Genomic DNA, 20,744 nt, shown 5'->3' with positions numbered 1-20,744 from the left:
CTCCTTTGGCTGTAAATAATGCAAGGTCCCAGTGGCAGAAGAAGTCTGGGCTGGCAAAAGCAATCCCTCAGTTCCCAGGTTAGGTCAGCCACAACCTTGCCAGAGAGTGACTCTGCTGTTTCTGCTTTGTTCTTCTGTAACCATATAACTGAAGTATTAAAACAAAGTCTAAATCATCACACCTTTGCAGGTTCTCTACACTGAAGGATAAGAGTTTATTCGGAACATTTAGTTCATTATCTTGGTTTAATATATCTTGAAAGCCTTGAACTGAACAAAGCTATTCTTCAAATGAAGTCACTGACAGGAAGAGAACTGGAAATTGTGATTCAAGAGCTTGATGTCACACCAAACCACATATCAGCAATAAAATAAACGGAGGCATGTGGTTTTAAAATCAGTCCTTTCATCCAGATATGTATATTCTACAACAAGTTGCAGGTCCTTAAGCCTGATACAAATTAGTCTAGGTGAGCTTCTAGGTTATATTCATAATTACTTTTTCAAATATTTTAACCAATTGTTGCTGTTACCAAATATTTATTTTAGAGAAATTTGTGAATAACCCCCGTTCTCCTCTTGAGATACAGGGATCTCCAAATATCCTGGAACCCACTTTGAAAAACAATCCTCAGGTAAATGAATCATCCACAATTACAAGAAAATCTGGACTTGTCTTGTATGTGATCTTATAATTAGTACACTAGATTAGTACATTAGATTTTACTGACACATACTTTTAAACATAAGAGACGCAGTTTGATCCCTGGGTCAGGAAATCCCCTCGAGGAGGCACGGCAACCCACTCCAGTATTCTAGCCTGGAGAATCCCATGGGTAGAGGAGCCTGGTGAGCTACAGTTTATAGGGTCACACAGAGTCAGACATGACTGAAGTGACTTAGCATGCACACAATTTTACACCTATTCTTAAAATCTACTACAACCCTGCAGAGTAGATATTGTTATGGTCTTTTTACAAAGGAAGAAACTGAAATGTCAAATAATTTGTCTAAGACCAAAGAACCAGTTAATGTAGGAGTCAGTATTCAAATTCAATTCTAACTCTAAAAGCCAAAATCTCTAATTATCCTGCAGTATAATCATTTCCTAAATTGTTTTCCCACTATAGAAAGTAAAATTTTGATCACTGAATACTGTTCCTCATCCACTGCATATACCCCAACTCTAACTGACATGATAAGGAACTCGTGAGGGGCCTTTGATTCATTTGGGTGTCTCCCTTGAGTTAAATGGGCTCCCATTGAGGCTCAGCTGGTAAAGAATCCACCTGCAATGCAGGAGACCTGGGTTAGATCCCTGGGTTGGGAAGATCCCCTGGAGAAGGGAAAGGCTACCCACTCCAGTATTCTGGCCTGGAGAATTTCATGAACTGTATAGTCCATGGGGTTGCAAAGAGTCAGACATAACTGAGTGACTTTCACTTGAGTTAAATAGTCTGCAGGAGGTATAGCAATTTAGATTAGTCCATCAACAAGTGACTCCTGAATGCCTGAGACTTTTCATGCCAGGCATTACAAAAAATAATAATAATAAGGAAGGAAAAGAATTGATCATTACTCTGATATTTTAATGCTGGAGCATGAGGAGGGAAACCAAGCAAATACCTTGGGAATTTAGAAAGAGATAAAGTAAGATCTTGAGAGGATAAAGAATCACTGATACACAAGCAAATGACAGTTTTCATAGGAAAATTAGTTGCTAAAAAGGTCCTTTGTGGTGAGGAACAACTGCATTAAATCGGTTTCCTTACTGTAGGTATGATTTATGGTCATGATGAAATTGGAGATTATCTTCCATGCAATCAATCATACCTAAAGAAAAAATGTTGTATTACTAATAGTTAACAGTGCATGTACCTATGAAAACAGCTTAGAATTATATAGGGACTTCCCTGGCAGTCCAGTGGTTAAGATTCCATACTTCCACTGCAGGGGGCACGGTAAGACCCTGCATGCTGTGCAGTGCAACCAGAAAAAAAAAATGATGCTATATAATAACACTGTATTTTCCTAAATATATATATATATATATATATATATATATATATATATATATAAATTCCCTAATAGGTTTGCTATATAACTATGCAGCCCTTTGGTTTCAGTAATAAACAAGGAAATTGATTAAGTACTACTTCCTGTATTTCACATTAAGAAAAAAAACAAATGACATAATAAATTATTCAATTAAAGGCTGTTTTTTATTTTACTCCATTAGAGTACAATGAATTGGCTTAGAAAAAATAGGGCAAAAACACTAATCTTTACTGGCATGTTAATACACACTTGGTAAAACCAACTGGACTCATCTAGGGGTGGAAGGAAGTTATTTGAAAGATACTGTCTTCAGTTCTCTTTTAAGAATCAAGAATGAAAAAAACAGTATAAATGAGGAAATATGTAAACTACTCAGACTTGTTTTTTAAAAACATCTTGTCCTTGGCATAACTTCTTCAAATGCCACATATAACAAAAACAAAAAATATTTTTTCACTAAAAGCAATTGCATGATACAATCCAATGCTAAGTCCTAACATCAGATGGTAAAAAACACTCTACCCTTGACTTGAACATGGTGTTTGCCTCTAGAGAGAGGAGGACAAATAGACTTATTCCTTTCCTGCCATGATTTCTCACAATGCCAACTGACTTATTCATTCATTTTACAAGTGTTAAATATCCACACAGTGCCTTGCACCATGGTAGGGGGGATGGACACAAATATGACTATGGCAGAGCTGCTGACACAACAATCATCTTTTAGAACATCAGGAAAAAGATTTTCACTGGAAAACGTTACTCTGTCATTTTTCTGCTTTACAACACCAACTGTATCATCAACAGAGGTATATTCTAGCAGAAAAATATTTACAGCTTTAAGACATTAAAGAGCACTTTACAAGAGCCAGTTTACAGATTGCCAGTAATGGGAGGGAAACTCTCTCTCCTCATCTGCCATCCTCTTTCTTCTTCAACCCCAAAGGGGAGGCTGGGACTGATATGGCTGTTGTTGTAGTCGCCAAGTCACATCCTACTTTTTTGTGATCCTGTGGACTTAGCCTACCCGGCTCCTCGGTCCACGGGACTTCCCATGCAAGAATACTGGAGTGGACTGTCATTTCCTTCTCCAGGGGATCTTCCCGACCCATGGATCGAACCCATCTCCTCTGTGGATTCTTTACTACTGAGCCACCAGGAAATACCTTACGGTACTGAAATTTTTCCTGGTTCTCGTCCCCTAGAATCAAAATGCATGAAGCTCAAACACAAACCTGCAAGCAAAATGCAAATAGGAACGTAACTACTCCATCATCTGAAAACCATTCCTCTTGCCTTCTCAGTATCACTGCTTTGGCACCTCTACTCATTCAACAGGTATTTACTAAGCACCTACTGGGAGCCAAGTACTCTTCTGTGTGCTGGGGGTGGTGCAGTAAAAAAAACTCTGCCCTCAAAAGACACATGTATCCCATTCTTCATTGAAGCACTATTTACAATAGCTAGAACATGGAAGAAACCTAGATGTCCACCGACAAATGGATAAAGAAGTCGTGGTACATATACACAATGGAATATTACTCATTAATATTATAAAAAGGAACACATTTGAGTCAGTTCTGATGAGGTGGATGAACCTAGAACCTATTATACAGAGTGAAGTGAGTCAGAAAGAGAAAGATAAATAGCGTGTCCTAACGCACACATAGGAGAAGGCAATGGCACCCCACTCCAATACTCTTGCCTGGAAAATCCCATGGATGGAGTCGGGCACTACTGAGCAACTTCACTTTCACTTTTCACTTTCATGCATTGGAGAAGGAAATGGCAACCCACTCCAGTGTTCTTGCCTGGAGAATCCCAGGGACAGAGGAACCTAGTGGGCTGCCGTCTATGGGGTCGCACAGAGTTGGACACGACTAAAGAGACTTAGCAGCAGCAGCAACGCACATATATGGAACCTAGAAAAATGGTTTGAAGAATTTATTTACAGGGCAGCAATGGAGAAACAGACATAGAGAATAGACTTATGGACATGGGGAAAGGGGAGGAGAGGGTGAGATGAATGGAGAGAGTAACATGGAGACTTACATTATCATATGTAAAATAGATAGCCAATGGGAATTTGCTCAAAACAGGGGCTCTGTATCAACCTAGAGGGGTAGGATGGGGAGGGAGATAGGAGGGAGGTTCAAAAGGGAGGGGATATATGTATACCTATGGCTGATTCATGCTGAGGTTTGGCAGAAAACAACAAAATTCTGTAAAGCAATTATCCTTCAGTAAAAATAAATTATATAGTTAATTAATTAAAAAAAAAAAACAAAACCCTGCCCTCAAATGTGCTGGTCTCAGGATGGCTTTACAACAGTCTTAAGAACTAGTGAGTTTGGGTGATGTGAGTTAGGTCTATTCATATTTACCAAATTCAAATTAAAAGGGAATATTTTTAAACATAAGAGTACACAAGTACACATTCCATTAGCCGCCAGAATGAAGACGCTCATCACACGTCATGGAACCTCTGAAAACTACTGAGCGCTCACAAGAGCATGAGGGTGCAAGAGGCAGCTAATCTCTAAGCATTGCTACGGAAATAACAGCCTCTCGGAAAGGATCCTAGGGACCCCCAGAGGCCACCGGACCTCACTTTGAGATGTGCCAGTCTAGGGTATGGCCATGCGGCAGACATCACAATTGAAAGAGAGGATACAGGGCTGAAAACGAAGAAACACGAGGGACAATTTATGTGAATACTGAAATCACAAGAAGCATGCTAGAAGTAGGGCTGGAACAAGTAATAGTAAGCCAGGAGTTACTATGGTCAAAGACCACAGAGAGTGACTGCAACAAGGAGGAGCCACGGTTTTGTGTGGTCTCATGGCATGATACTCAAAATTCAGGATTTTTAGAAAGGAGGGAGGAATGGTCTGGAAGAAGCAAAGGAGGACAAAGAGGACCTTCTGCTCCTCCTCCAAGAGTGTGTGGGAGAAAACAGCCACCAACTGAGAGGGCACAGGGGAAGCTCAGACTGTGTCATCTTCTGTTCAAAAAGAGCAGTTTTCAGACATCTAGGGATGAAATTCCTAGGAACACTGCCTGAACCACTGAATCATCTTCTGTTCCTGCCTGTTATGGACTGAATGTCTGTGACTCCTCCCCATGCCCAACCGTGCCAATTCATGTGTTGAAACCCCTTACCCATAGCGTGACTGTAGCTGGAGACAGGACACCCAAGGAAGTCACTAACGGTAAACGAGATCGTAAGAGTGGGGCCCTGATCCAACAGGGTTAGTGTCCTTAAAGGAAGAAACAGTAGAGAACTCTCTCCACCCCAACCCCCTGACCATATTCTCACTTGAAAGCGAAAGTGAAAGTGAAGTCGTGTCCGACTCTTTGCGACCCCATGGACTGTAGCCTACCAGGCTTCTCCGTCCATGGGATTTTCCAGGCAAGAGTACTGGAGTGGGTTACCATTTCCTTCTCCAGGGGATCTTCCCAACCCAGGGATCGAACCCAGGTCTCTCGCATTAGAGGCAGGCACTTTAACCTCTGAGCCACCACTTGAAGGGAAGGCCACATGAGCACACACAAGTGAGGACGCAGCCACCAGAGGCACTAGAAGAGAGCTCTCACCAGAAACTGGCCAAGCTGACACCGTGATAAGGACTTGTTGCCTCCAGAATGAAGGAAATGCGTTTCTGTGTTTTAAGCCTCCCGGCCTGTGGTGTTTTGTTATGGCAGCTCAAACAGACTAATACACTGCCCTCCTTCCTTTTTTGTTGACAGTATAAGCAACAGAGGCTGAGAGGGTAAGGATTTTGAGTAAACGCAGTTCACTGAAGGCAGAGCCCAGATCACACTTGATAATTTTACATGACTGTTGGTGAAAAAACTAGGACTGCTTTTTGGTGGCAGGGTAAAGACAGACAGAGATAGACAGGGACAGAGATATATCTCAGCACTCAAATTCGCTAAGAAGCCAGATGAGGTGCTTTCTTACTTCTTAGAAGATGCGGCACTATAGGTGTCTGATTCCAACCTGGCAAATTTTCATTCTCTCAAATAAAATTATGAACAGGGTGGGTGGGAGGGGAGCGGGTAGTGAAATAGTTGGAGAAGGCAATGGCAACCCACTCCAGTACTCTTGCCTGGAAAATCCCACGGATGGAGGAGCCTGGTAGGCTGTAGTCCATGGGGTCGCTAAGAGTCGGACATGACTGAGCGACGACTTCCCTTTCACTTTTCACTTTCATGCATTGGAGAAGGAAATGGCAACCCACTCCAGTGTTCTTGCCTGGAGAATCCCAGGGACGGCGGAGCCTGGTGGGCTTCTGTCTATGGCGTCGCACAGAGTCGGACACGACTCAAGTGACTTAGCAGCAGTGAAATAGTTACCAAGAGACCAAATTTATATTCCCTTGTTTAAGGTTCTCATTTAATGAAAATATGCCCAGCACAGAAAATTATATATTTAAAAAGGAATGCTTGAATTCATCCAAAAGCCTAATTTTAAATGCCACTGTCTTTTAATGAACAAAGCTGACCCTTGAGAAGAGGGCAAGGTAGACATCCTTATGATGATCAAAGTTCAGGACATCTGTGCACACATCTGTCTTTTTCAATGGAACCTCTGAATACTGGGAACAAGAGAAACCCTAGCCAAGAGAAGGTTATCAAGGAGAACTATTCACAAGTTACATTCAGGATACACAAATTAATATCTATCACATTATTATCTGAGTGTTTACCTACATTAATTTCTATTCTTTTGCTGTTATTTTTCATGTGATAAGGTGAAAGCTATATTTACCAACCTTTTCTAAAATGATGCACTGTACCTAAAAAAAGATATAAATTCTAATAGTTTATGCTGTCAAAGTACAAAATTTTCATATTGTCTGCTATGTTTAACTGTGAAATGAACACTTTACCAGTAAAACATATGTATTTATTAATTCTAACACTAATTCATATAAAAAGTCGACTGTACCTAGTGATCTTTTCTAAAGATTTTTATTCAAAATACAAAGTAAATCTTTAAAATACATCAATATTTAACAGAAAATGCACACTGTAATTTCACAGCCAGCCATGAGAAGAAATATGTCAGTTTTCACTTTCACATGTTTGCTGATGAAATACAAAGGGCAGATTTCTAACAAAACTATTAGGTGAGAAAAGTTTGTGTACAAGGTAGGCTGAGAGAAGGTATGGTTTTACCAGTGGTCATGTATGGATGTGAGGCTTGGACTGTGAAGAAAGCCAAGCACCAAAGCATTGATGCTTTTGAACTGTGGTGTTGGAGAAGACTCTTGAGAGTCCCTTGGACTGCAAGGAGATCCAACCAGTCCATCCTAAAGGAGATCAGCCCTGGAATTTCTTTGGAGGGAATGATGCTGAAGCTGAAACTCCAGTACTTTGGCCACCTCACGGAAGAGTTGACTCATTGGAAAAGACTCTGATGTTGGGAGGGATTGGGGGCAGGAGGAGAAGGGGACGACAGAGGATGAGATGGCTGGATGGCATCACCAACTCGATGGATGTGACTTTGAGTGAACTCTGGGAGTTGGTGATAGACAGACAGGCCTGGCATGCTGCGATTCATGGGGTCGCAAAGAGATGAACACGACTGAGCGACTGAACTGAACTGACTGACTAATGCACTCTTAATGGAAAAGTCAGGTGTTTTCCATCTTCAGTAGGAAAGAGATCTTGAAGGCAAAGTGAAAGCAGCTACAGAAAATAAATTACATTTCATTGTTAGTTCAGTTCAGTCACTCAGTCATGTCCGACTCTTTGCGACCCCATGAAACGCAGCATGCCAGGCCTCCCTGTCCATCACCAACTCCCGGAATTCACCCAAACCCATGTCCATTGAGTTGGTGATGCCATCCAACCATCTTATCCTCTGTCGTCCCCTTCTCCTCCTGCCCTCAATCTTTCCCAGCATCAAGGTCTTTTCAAATGAGTCAGCTCTTCACATCAGGTGGCCAAAGTATTGGAGTTGCAGCTTCAACATCAGTCCTTCCAATGAACACCCAGGACTGGTCTCTTTTAGAATGGACTGGTTGGATGTCCTTGCAGTCCAAGGTACTCTCAAGAGTTTTCTCCAACACCACAGTGCAAACTCATCAATTCTTTGGCACTCACCTTTCTTTATAGTCTAACTCTCACATCCATAGATGACTACTGGAAAAATCATAGTAAGTCCATTTTCACATGTACATACATCCACCTTTCAGAATTCTGCTTCCCAACCCCAGCTACATAAACATATTCTAAACCAGCACTATTCAAAGTAAACCAGTACTAAACCAGTACTATCTACACAGTGCCAGTCAGGAAACTGCTTATTACCCTTCCACGGTTAGATGAATAGTAAAAATGAGGGTAGGTGCTTAGAAACTCCTGCAGAAATTTGGCATTGCTCCAACATCTAAGTCTGTGATGAATGGGCTCATCTTATTGAACAGGATGCCATGTGGACAGACTCAGGTAGAGTTTTATATGATGCAATCAGTCTAGTTCCACATAGACTGGGGGAAATCCAGCCCTTCACCATGAGCAGTCAGAGGTACTAATGTCAGTTCAGTTCACTTCAGTCACTCAGTCATGTTCAACTCTGCAACCACATGAACTGCAGCATGCCAGGCCTCCCTGTCCATCACCAACTCCTGGAATCTACCCAAACTCATGTCCATTGAGTCGGTGATGCCATCCAACCATCTGATCCTCTGTTGTCCCCTTCTCCTCCTGCCCTCAATCTTTCCCAGCATCAGAATCTTTTCAAATAAGTCAGCTCTTCACATCAGGTGGCCAAAGTATTGGAGTTTCAGCTTCAGTATCAGTCCTTCCACTGAATACCCAGGACTGATCTCCTTTAGGATGGACTGGTTGGATCTCCTTGCAGTCCAAGGGACTCTCAAGAGTCTTCTCCAACACCACAATTCAAAAGCATCAATTCTTCAGTGCTCAGCTTTCTTTATAGTCCAACTCTCATATCTATACATGACTACTGGAAAAACCATAGCCTTGACTAGACAGACCCTTGTTGGCAAAGTGACGTCTCTACTTTCTAATATGCTGTCTAGGTTGGTCATAACTTTCCTGCCAAGGAGTAAGCGTCTTTTAATTTCATGGCTGCAATCACCATCTGCAGTGATTCTGGAGCCCAAAAAAATGAAGTCTGACACTGTTTCCACTGTTTCCCCATCTATTTCTCATGAAGTGATGGGACCGGATGCCATGATCTCAGTTTTCTGAAAGTTGAGCTTTAAGCCAACTTTTTCACTCTCCTCTTTCACTTTCATCAAGAGGCTCTTTAGTTGTTCACTTTCTGCCATAAGGGTGGTGTCATCTGCATATCTGAGGTTATTGATATTTCTCCTGGCAATCTTGATTCCAGCTTGTGCTTCTTCCAGCCCAGTGTTTCTCATGATGTACTCTGCATAAAAGTTAAATAAGCAGGGTGACAATATACAGCCTTGACGCACTCCTTTTCCTATCTGGAACCAGTCTGTTGTTCCATGTCCAGTTCTAACTGTTGCTTCCTGACCTGCATACAGATTTCTCAAGAGGCAGGTCAGGTGGTCTGGTATTCCCATCTCTTTCAGAATTTTCCACAGTTTATGATGATCCACACAGTCAAAGGCTTTGGCATAGTCAATAAAGCAGAAATAGATGTTTTTCTGGAACTCTCTTGCTTTTTCCATGATCCAGCGGATGTTGGAATTTGATCTTTGGTTCCTCTGCCTTTTCAAAAACCAGCCTGAACATCTGGAAGCTCACAGTTCACATATTGCTAGCCTGGCTAGCGCGTTAGATGAGTTCACTGTAGATCAGCCTCATACTACCACCAGCTGCACTGCCAATACTGGGGCTTGCATTTAGGACCACAACGGCGCAAAAGAGACCAATGAGAATGGAGGACTTCATAAGAAAATGATGTGTTCATGCCCAAGAAAGACCAGATGACATCAGACTATTAAGACCAATGTTCCATGGGAGTTTAACCAGAGAATAAGTGATGATACTACTTTCCATAGCAGCAAGTACCACACTCATACACCAGAAGGAATTTTGTTCCAGGCAAATAATATCAAATGGCATGAAATATATGGTCATTTCAAAGATTGATTTTTTCAGTAGTTTTTGTTTATATTTCATTTGTAAAATCTGTTTGGGTTTTATGGTTGCATGAGAGTTATAAGCATCAGGAGTTTACATGTAGTCTTACATTAATACATATTTAAGTAACGTAACAGAAATAAAGTCTGCAGTGGAGGTCTGCAAGAATTTTCCCTTCCTTAAAAAGATTCCATGCACAATTTCAATTTGAGAAGTAATGGGGTCTTGGGCATTGCATTAAGGTCAGAAGCCTGGATGGGAGAACAGCAGAAATTGAATAGGGAGTGGTGGCAAGGTGCAGTCAGCATCTGCACTAAACATTTCCAAGCCCAGTGGGGAAAGAGGCTGCTTGGAAGAAATATGCAGCCTGTAAGCATGTATTGTAATTTAGTTACATCATTTGAGCTATTTTGTTATAAATGGGAGCCTAAGGGAGGAACTTCATAACAGGGTTGAACTTCATTTTGGGAGACTAAGAATTAAGAGAAATATCAATAACCTCAGATATGCAGATGACACCACCCTTATGGCAGAAAGTGAAGAGGAACTAAAAAGCCTCTTGATGAAAGTGAAAGACGTGAGTGAAAATGTTGGCTTAAAGCTCAACATTCAGAAAACGAAGATCATGGCATCTGGTCCCATCACTTCATGGGAAATAGATGGGGAAACAGCGGAAATAGTGTCAGACTTTATTTTTGGGGGCTCCAAAATCACTGCAGATGGTGACTGCAGCCATAAAATTAAAAGACGCTTACTCCTTGGAAGAAAAGTTATGACCAACCTAGATAGTATATTCAAAAGCAGAGACATTTACTTTGCTGGCTAAGGTCCATCTAGTCAAGGCTATGGTTTTTCCTGTGGTCATGTATGGATGTGAGTGTTGAACTGTGAAGAAGGCTGAGCGCTGAAGAATTGATGCTTTTGAACTGTGGTGTTGGAGAAGACTCTTGAGAGTCCCTTGGACTGCAAGGAGATCCAACCAGTCCATCCTAAAGGAGATCAGTCCTGGGTGTTCAGTGGAAGGACTGATACTGAAGCTGAAACTCCAATACTTTGGCCACCTCATGTGTAGAGTTGACTCATTGGAAAAGATCCTGATGCTGGGAGGGACTGGGGGCAGGAGGAGAAGGGGACAACAGATGGCTGGATGGCATCACCAGCTCGATGGACATTGAGTGAACTCCAGGAGTTGGTGATGGACAGCGAGGCCTGGTGTGTTGTGATTCACAGGGTTGCAAAGAGTCAGACACAACTGAGTGACTGAACTGAACTGAAGAATTAAGATTTCTTTAATGAAAGTTTCCGGTTTATGAAACAGAACTTAGGCAAAGAACGCCTCCATCCAGAAATGGCCAATTGATAGATGTGATTAAGAATGTCAGTCTTTCAACAACTTCTTCCCTTTTAATATAACCATGTAGTAATAATGGCTCTGACCCCGTAACAATTTTAGGAGGTCAGTATGCCAAGAATCGTCACTACTTTCAGATAAGGAAATGGAGGTTCAGAGGCACGGTCTGTGCCTAGCCCAGATAAATAAGAACATGGCCAAGAGAGGACTTTAATCCACTTTCCTAATTTTCAGTCCAGTATTAGAAGTATTTTTAAACTTGATTCACAGAGAATTTTGTTATTTTTAGAAAATAATAATTTTTTAAAACCTCATCCAATTCTGTAAGATAATAACTACCACTTTTCTCTTTTTTCAGTTAAAAAAATCATTTTAAATTCCAGATCAGTATTAGGAAATAAGTGGGCAGAATAATAATTATTTTTCCTTTAGGATTATACAGTATATGAATTTTACATGATTAGAAGAAAAACTAGTGCATATTAAACTATCATCATGACCCAGTCTGGCACCCAATCACTTTGGTGGTCCTCTATTTTTACGTTATTCTACCAGATTAGATTTATATTTTCCCCCTCCTTTTACATAGACTGTAAAGGAGGGAGTAAAGAAAGGCAACATGTTGTGGCAGGAATACCAGGCTTTGTATCAAGATGCTGGGTCTCAAGCCACAACTGTGAATCTAATCACTACCTCCCACCAGAGACCTATGACCTCTACATGTCCCTGCATTCACCTGCTCACCAAGTCCTCCTTCTGAGAATCTCTGCATGGCCTGGAACAAACAGGGCAGTAGCCTCCTACCTGATTCCCACCTCTCCAGTCCCTCCTTTTCCTAATCTTTCCTCTTTGCTACCTAGATGACCTTTCTAAGATGCAAATCTGATCCTTTCACTTCTCTGTTGGAAAGCCTTCAATTAACTTTTTATCCCTGGCTGGATACAATCTGAACTCTGCCACCTGGCATACACAGACCTTCCAAATCTGGCCATCTCTGGTCTCATCTTCTCCAACTCAGTTTCCCCACCTTGTCATGAAATACATATTCTTATTCTGCGGTCCATATGCATGCTCATGTTCTATACTTCAGCCCCTTAAGAAACCAGTAGTGGGGAGAGGGTGGGATGATTTGGGAGAATGGCATTGAAACAAGTACAATATCATATATGAAATGAATCACCAGTCCAGGTTCGATGCAGGATACAAGATGCTTGGGGCTGGTGCACTGGAATGAACCAGAGGGATGGTATGGGGAGGGAGGAGGGAGGGGGGCTCAGGATGGGGAACACGTGTACACCATGGTGGATTCATGTTGATGTATGGCAAAACCAATACAATATTGTAAAGTAATTAGCCTCCAATTAAAATAAATAAATTTAAATTTAAAAAAAGAAACCAGTAGTGGTTCTTAGAATATTTTGTCTCATAATGCCTTGGAACACACTATGCCCCCTGCCTGAAATATCTGTCCTCACCTCCCCTCCTAACCTGCACTCTTCCCCTTCCTTCAAGTCCTTTACCATCTCATCTGTGCCACAGCCTTTGAGAGCATTCCAAGAAGCTTCACTCTTCCCACCTGCACTCAGCACATCCAACCCCTCTTCTCTGCTCCCCTAGCATTAATCTGTACAGAAGGAGATAGGCTATCATATCCATGACTCTGTAACTATACTTAATAATCCCCTTGACAATGGGAACAATTATTCTTCTCATCCTCAGCACCCATCATGTAAGTCAGATGTCAATAAATGTTTTCTAAATGTACGATATGTGGCCTTGGGCACATTTGCCCCTATACCAGAGTTTCTTCTTTTTCATGAGGGTCAGACTAGAATATATCAAAGACCTTGGCCTCTTAAAGCTCTGGTTTTAGCACAGTTTTTCACAAAACACTGGGCTCTCTTTATATATGGTTTATGAAGTTTTTAGAGAATAAAAACATATCATTTCATCATCAGGACACCTTGAGATGTCAAGTTTACAGATCTATACCAAGATATCATAAAAAAAATAATACTGGATGCCATTACTGAGCCTTGAATTGTATACAAGGAACTGACAGAAATTCACCTACTCTTGTTAATTTCATTTACTCCTCCCATGATGTAGATGTTACCTGTCTTCATTTTAAACAAGAGAACACAAGGAACTTTGAGAAGTTAAAAGATCACAGAGCTAGGAGGCACTGAAATAGCTTTAAACTTACTGCTGTTTGACTTCAAATATCTTGTTCCCCACCACTTCGCTGGGTGAGGCGAAGGGATCTATCTAGGACACTAGCCTTGTCTCCATATTCTACTCAATAACTGATTTGGTGCTTAGCGTTTAATCACTGTTGAGAGGCAATAAGAAATTCAATCAGGAACATTTTAATCAGCAGAGGTACTTAAAGAACGTTAACTTTCCCATGAAACTGACAAAACACCCTTTGGCAACTAACCTGTCTAAACAAGTAGATGTCATGAATGCGGAATTTTGTACCAATAGCTTTTTATATTTACATTTAGGACACCTTTCCATTTAAGAAGAAATAAACTTTCTTAAAAGATAAAACATGAAGTTTTTTTTTTTTTTAAATTTTAAAATCTTTAATTCGTACATGCGTTCCCAAACATGAACCCCCTTCCCACCTCCCTCCCCATAACATCTCTCTGGGTCATCCCCATGCACCAGCCCCAAGCATGCTGTATCCTGCGTCAGACATAGACTGGCGATTCGATTCTTACATGATAGTATACATAAAACATGAAGTTTAAACTCAGGTTTTACTCTTGTGTTTGAACAGCATACTCTGTTAGACGTGTTACTTTGTATTACTACTCTTCTTGTATTTTGTATTACTAAACTACTACTGTAATTTAACTGAAAATAAGCTGATCAATTCCTAAATGCCTTAAATCATCAGCCATCACACAGCATTTAATACAACCATTTTAAAACTCATGATATTCAATTCTCAATATCCTTTGCCAAGTTAACTTGCTACTTTTTTCTTCATGAAAAGCCAAACAGGCTGCGACAGAACAAAGCATTATCTGAAGTCCCTTTGGCCACTTGGCCTTCTGATACATACCAGACTAAGAGTTTAGATGGATGGCTTTAATTAAATAAAATGCTGGCAAACTAGCAAATGCACAGTGGTTATTAACAATATAGTATTAAGAGTTTCCTAGTTCATCAGTTAGGAAAAGTACCTAATTCCTGTTCATTCTTGCCTTCATGGCAAACACTCTGAAAAAAAAAAAAGAAAACTATGTAATATTTCAAGTCCTGTGGGGGAAAGCCATTCATTTATATGAGTTTAAGTTTAATCAAATAATTCCACTTAGAAATATGTTGGCATGCCAATTCTTACAGTTACAGTTAGCAAACCTATCTAGCAAAGTCAGTTTGTCAAAAGTCCAAAATATAGTTTGGAAGCTTTTCCACAGTATATATAACTATAAAACTCTTCTTGTGAATTCTTAATGAAATATTTGGTGGCAGTTTATTAAAATTCAGTCCAAAAAACCCATAAGACATTATAATGTTAATATAATGCTAACAACTGTATCTTAGGAAATGTAACAATTTCTTTTTCAAATTATCTTCTTTTTAGAAACTGATGTCAGAAGTCTTGGCTTTGTCACTTTAGGCAACTTTTTTCATTCTCTGGGCATTAATTTGTCCCACTTCCAGAGGAAGTTATAATACCTACCTTACTGGCATGTATAAGGACTGTACCAAATAATGCTCATCAAATGTCAAACACACATGCTCGATGTATGGCAGACTCTCTGTACATTTTGATTTCTTCTCTTTTGCCCATGCCACTCCCTGATCAAAAATCAAATTTCAAATTGGACTTTTTTATTAAGCAGGTTATGTGGGGTAGGTAGTCCATCAGTCCTTCCAATGAACACCCAGGACTGATCTCCTTTAGGATGAACAGGTTGGACCACCTTGCAGGCCAAGGGACACTCAAGAGTCTTCTCCAACACCACAGTTCAAAAGCATCAGTTCTTTAGCACTCAGCTTTCTAGATCACCAGATCTAGATCACCAGATCTCCTTGTGATATGGAAAGTGAAACAAACCAAAGATGTAACAAAGGCACACTACCTAAGCCCAAAAGCCCCCTGTGCTTTCACGTGGATATTTTATAAAAAACTAATTCTTTATGTCCAAAATGATCCAAATACTCTCATCTGACAAGACAGAAGCAAAGCCCCAGACACAATCATTCCTACAAATGTTCAAAGAGAAGTTCTCAGGTTCACTTGTAGACCTTCAAAATTTAAGAGAAGCACGGAAAGGCAAGGGGGAAAGGAGCTATACAAATGCATGCATTTTCCTCTGGAGAATGTTATACACACACACACATGCACGCACACATGCACACACACACTTACTAACCAAATCCACACAAATCAGAAGGGAAGCTACAAGGCGAAAGAAAGGCTTCATTAATTACTGAGGCACCTATTCCTTTACATTGAGATTTTCCTTCATTCTTATTACAGCCGATCAGCTAATAGGTAGATTAAAACAAAGAATAAATTACTTTAATTTAATTTGATTGGAAGGAATATTCACTAGAACAGGTTTCAGAATCATTTCTCCTCTCCTAAAACAGTTACCCAAAGTGTATCAGGCAGTTTCCTAAAGGATTGGGTTTATCAGCTCAGGCGAAAAATCGGGGGGAGGACAGAGAAATGTGTCTTGAATTTTAATAGTACGTGGGTGAATTTTTACCATACATGGGTGAATCTTAACATGTCATTTTGGAAGTGACTGCATTTACTGCAACAACCCATATGTTACAGTTTCTCTGCTCAGCACTGCATGCAGTAGCAATAGTTCACTCAGTATCATTTTGACAGAGGCATTCAAGATGAACCCAAGTTATGAATGGTGTGTAGGGATGGCTTGAAATTAAAGAGATTGGCCAAACCTCTCTTTATGTGACAATACCAAGAGGCAGTTTCCCTAAATCTCTGAATTGAGATTAGCATTTTTTTCAAGAATAACGTTAAAAAATACATGTTCAAGTATGTGGTCCTTAAAGAAGCCAGCAGCCTGTATTAATCTGCATTAAGTTTCAGAAAGAGATTTAGCTAAATAAAATCTACAGGAAAAAATGTTATGCTAGAGTAGTCTCCATAATGGATTTTAGAATGTTTAAATGTAAATTGGAGTTGGGGGCGGGGGAAATGAGGAAAGAATAATGGTTCTATGAGCACAACTAACCTAAGAATTTAAAGATTCTAGAAATCGACTTTTTAGTCAATGTTATTCTCAGACAAAATTTTAAATGTATTTGTTTCCTCCATGCTCATTATTTTCCAAAGCAACCTGACAGTTTAATATTTCTGTTTATATTTAACAAGAACCTAACTCAACACTGTTTGAATCACTTAAAAAGAAAAAAGCTAAATACAATCTGATTTCAAATTCAAATATAAAACTGCTCATTATTTTACAATAAAATTCTTTCAAAAGGATATGATCATCTCAAGCAACGTCCTCTGATATTTGCATTAGAAATCATGTAGGCAGCTCAGCTCATTCAAATACACACACACCCATGCACACACACACAACTGAAACACAAACATCAGGTGAGAGATTTTAAAAGAAACAAAACACACGTATTTGCACATTTTCAATGAAGCAGGACCTCAAAAAGAAATGCCACAACCAAACAAAAACAATAGTAATTAGAAAAGCATCACATAATATATGCAAGAAGTAATAAACATTTCAAGTGAAAAAAGACACCAAGTAACAAACAGTCCCTGTTTTCCCCTACTGGAGAAGATAAGGCAGAATATCCAGTTTGACTTCCATTGTTATGTTGTGGAGGAAATTCAGTCTTATCTCCACCAAGCAGACAAGGGTGATTATCTTTCAAAGTTTATTTCTAAAAGACATACAGGTACATTTTGTCACAATCCAAAAATCTACCCATTTCAGCATTCTGATAAACCTTGCTGGCAGCACTGCCAGATACATTTAACACCAAGTGCCCTGACTTTTAGTTCACAGCCCAGGCACTCCATGCCTGACAGAAGGCTTCCATTAGTGCTTTTAGCTGGTTATAAATTGTTGGTACTACTGTTTGCACCTTTTAAGATACTATCCACGAAGGGGAAAAGCAGAGGTGTTTCTAAAGCAGGGGTGTCTTTTTGAGTGGATGAACAGTAAGTTCGGCCACCAGAATGTATGCTGGAAAATGAATGCATCTCTAATCTCGAAAAAGGAAGTGGTTAAAAAGGGATGAATTCCCTGAGTCATTAAATAGGATATAAACCAAAGACAGGTTGTGCCACCTAGAGAAAAACTGAAAAGCGTACATTCGTTCTTCAGTAGTAGGCATTATTTCCAAAGCTTGAAACTTTTGGCATAACCAATAACCAAACCACCCTCCATATCCACTCATCACTCAGCTAGCTTCAGCTCCACTGACCACTCTGCCTCCTCCACTCACCAGACCGCAACTCCCACCTGCTCTCCCCGCCCACCCACCCAAGCAGTTTCATTTAACCTCAGCACTGACGGCTGCACAGCCCTTGCGGACCCGGCATCCTGAAACCCTTCCAATCCTAAAGCATTTTCCTCGAAGCAGTGCAGGCCAGGGTGAGAGGAGCCGTGGAATAAAGCCTGTGGACCATGCTAGCCATCCTCCCGCTCGATGCTAACACAGCCGCGGCGCACACCCCTCTAGCCCCCGGGGGCTAGAGGAAATTCTGGTGCACTCAGTACATCATATCCAGGTTACCGAGCTGAACTCCCCAGCAGACCTCCGCACAATCCAAACACTGAAATGACCTCAACAGAACCGAGCCTTGAAGGTGGTCAAAGGCCTTCAACTTTCCTCCGCCGCAAGCCACTTAAAGCAACGTGCCCAGTACACTTGTCAGGCTGAAGCACAAAAGGTTTCCAGGCCACCTGGCACGGAGAGCCGCTTTTTACGAAGAAAATAGACAGCAATTATGAAAAGCCCGCAGTCCTGCGGTATAAACTTGACAGCTGGGATTGCGCTGGGGCATAACTCTCATCTCCGAGGTATCACTGCCAGCCCCGGACCCTTAGCCTTGGGGGGCAGCTTTCCCCCTCTCGCCCTTCCCCTGCGGAGGCATGCGGCAGCGCCCACTTTCCGCCCCCAAGCTCTTCTTCCTCTCCTTGCTGAATTCCCCAGCAACTTTGGGCTTGGCAGTACCATCAAAGCCCAGCCACAGGCCGGGACACCGCCAAGGCGGTCGCGGCAGCGAGGAGGAAAGTTTGAGAAGTCACTTCAAGCACCGCAGGACCGCCCCCCTCCCTGCTCAGCACCCAGCTCACAGACGGCCGCCCGGGGCTCCACGTGCGAGCCGGCCCAGGAGACGCTCTCCGGGTCCCCACAAGTCCTCTCCAGAAAGAAAATCTTGGCACAACCGAAAAGTTCCCTGTTGCAGCACCTCTTTCTTCCCTCTTCCCCCTACCCCCTCCACTCCACACCCTCCCCCCTCCCCATAAAAAATCTATAGAGTTCGCAAGCCGCCGCCCGGACTCGCCCGCGGCCCACGAGGGCGCGGCGCCCCTCCCCCGTCCTCCGCGGACAGGAGGGAGGGAGCCCGGGGAGAGGGAGGCACCGGGGCGGCCCCCGGCCCAGACCCCCTCCCCGGCCCTCCTGGCCCGATCGCCCCGCTCACCTCTCTCCTGCTCTTCCGCCTGCAAGCAGATGGGGATATTCTTCTTCCACCCCGGCATGGTGTCTGCTCCCGGCGCTTGCTCTTCGGCTCGCTCCTCCTCGCCCGCTCGCTCTCCGTCTCCCGGGCCGGCCGAGTCACCCCGCGCCTCCCCGCTCGCCCTCCCCGGCTGGCCGCGGCGCTCTCGGGACTGTTCAGCAGGGCTGGGGCGCCGAGGCGGCTCCCGGGCGCATCGAGGCGGCGCCGCGCGCCCCGCGCTCGCCGCAAACTCGCCGGCGGCTCCGGGTGGCGGGGGCCGAGCCGGGTGGGCCGGGCCGGGCAGAAGGGGCTGCAGCCGCGGTGGCCGCGGTGTGGCCGGGAGGCCGGGCCGGGGGCGGGGGCGCGTGCAGGCCGAGAGCGGGGACTGCAGAGCCCCCGGGAGGTGGGCGCGGGCGGAGGGAGTGGGCTCGCGCTGTCGCCTCTGTCCCCTCCTCCTCCTCCTTCTTCCCCTTCCTTGTCTCTCCGCCGCCAGCAGGTGGGATTCGGAGCCGCCGCCGCCGTCGCCGCCGCCGCTGCACAAAGCTCCGCGGGCGGCAGGACTGAGGCTGCAGGTTCCCCGGGCGCCTGGCGGCGGAGCCTCCCCCGAGACGCGCGCGAGGCGAGCGGGCACGGAGGGGGCGCGCGCGCTCACACCCTCCGCGCCCCGGGCGGCCGGCCTGCAAGGTACCGAGCCGGCGCCCAGCCGCGGCTGCCGAGCCCACGCCGCTCCTCCTCCCAAAACCCAAACCGGCGGCTCCACCGGCTCGAGCGACGACCTCGCTGAAGTAGGGGGCAGTGTCTCTCCCTCTAGTCCCTCCTCCCGCCGCTCTCCCCCCGCCCGTGCTGTCGCCCCCTCCCCCAAGTTGAGACTTTTCAGCTGCAGATTCGCTAACTTTGCCCTCAACTAAGAGAAATCGCAACTTTCGGATGGTCAGCGCCGGGCCCGGAATACATTTTCAGCTTGGGTGGGAAGGGTATGAATAGAGAATCTCTTTTGTTTTAAATGAAGCCGGGAGATTTAATCGCAGTCTCTTAAGTATCAGAAGGATTTTATGAACAGGTTTTACGATTAGTTTCTTCCCCTTGTCATAGGCTCATAGAATATCCTTGCAAGAATGAATTAGGGGGGAGGGGGCAGCTTTTCGATAGAGCCTGGAAGATTCTGCCCAGACTTGGGGCGCTGGCTTGTGATTTCAAAAGGATAGTGCTAGGAGGGGCTTCTGACAGTCTTTCTGATGCCACTTGGCAATTGTCTGTCCTGCAGGGTTAGGCCATCCATCTGCCCCGAGGCTGGGGTTCTGGCTAGATAACACCTAAGTCTTCACCTCCTGAGTGTCTGATGGGAACTGAAGAATTCGGGGTCCCTGAGGCAATAACTACTGGTTTGTAGTTGTCAGAGACCAACCATTGCACTGCTGAGACTCTTTCTGCCGAGCAGTTTATTTTGGCCTCTGAAGAAACTGCAGTTTGTCCTCCCAAATTGAGGACGTTGGCTCTCAACAGACTTCTCTCTCTCTCTCTCTCCTCCGAGACATAATAATACAGCCAGAGGAAGGT

The 20,744-nt window shown here is 43.3% G+C and overlaps 1 protein-coding gene across 5 annotated transcripts in view; it reads right to left on the bottom strand.

Annotated features, from left to right (window-relative positions):
• Positions 1-19,361, bottom strand: part of GRIP1 (glutamate receptor interacting protein 1) — a 771,259-nt gene extending 751,898 nt beyond the window's left edge. For all 5 annotated transcript variants that reach the window (XM_042246948.2, XM_060412830.1, XM_060412831.1 and 2 more), the window contains exon 1: positions 19,173-19,361. In XM_042246948.2, the coding sequence (XP_042102882.1) occupies positions 19,173-19,230 (58 nt within the window). In that variant the 5' untranslated portion in view covers positions 19,231-19,361. The remainder of the gene's footprint in view (positions 1-19,172) is intronic.
• Positions 19,362-20,744: the final 1,383 nt, after the last annotated feature.

Source organism: Ovis aries, chromosome 3 (assembly GCF_016772045.2).
Source record: "Ovis aries strain OAR_USU_Benz2616 breed Rambouillet chromosome 3, ARS-UI_Ramb_v3.0, whole genome shotgun sequence".
Lineage (NCBI taxonomy): Eukaryota > Metazoa > Chordata > Mammalia > Artiodactyla > Bovidae > Ovis > Ovis aries.
Note: the sequence above shows the minus strand (reverse complement) of the source record. Positions and strands in the feature narration are given on the sequence as shown.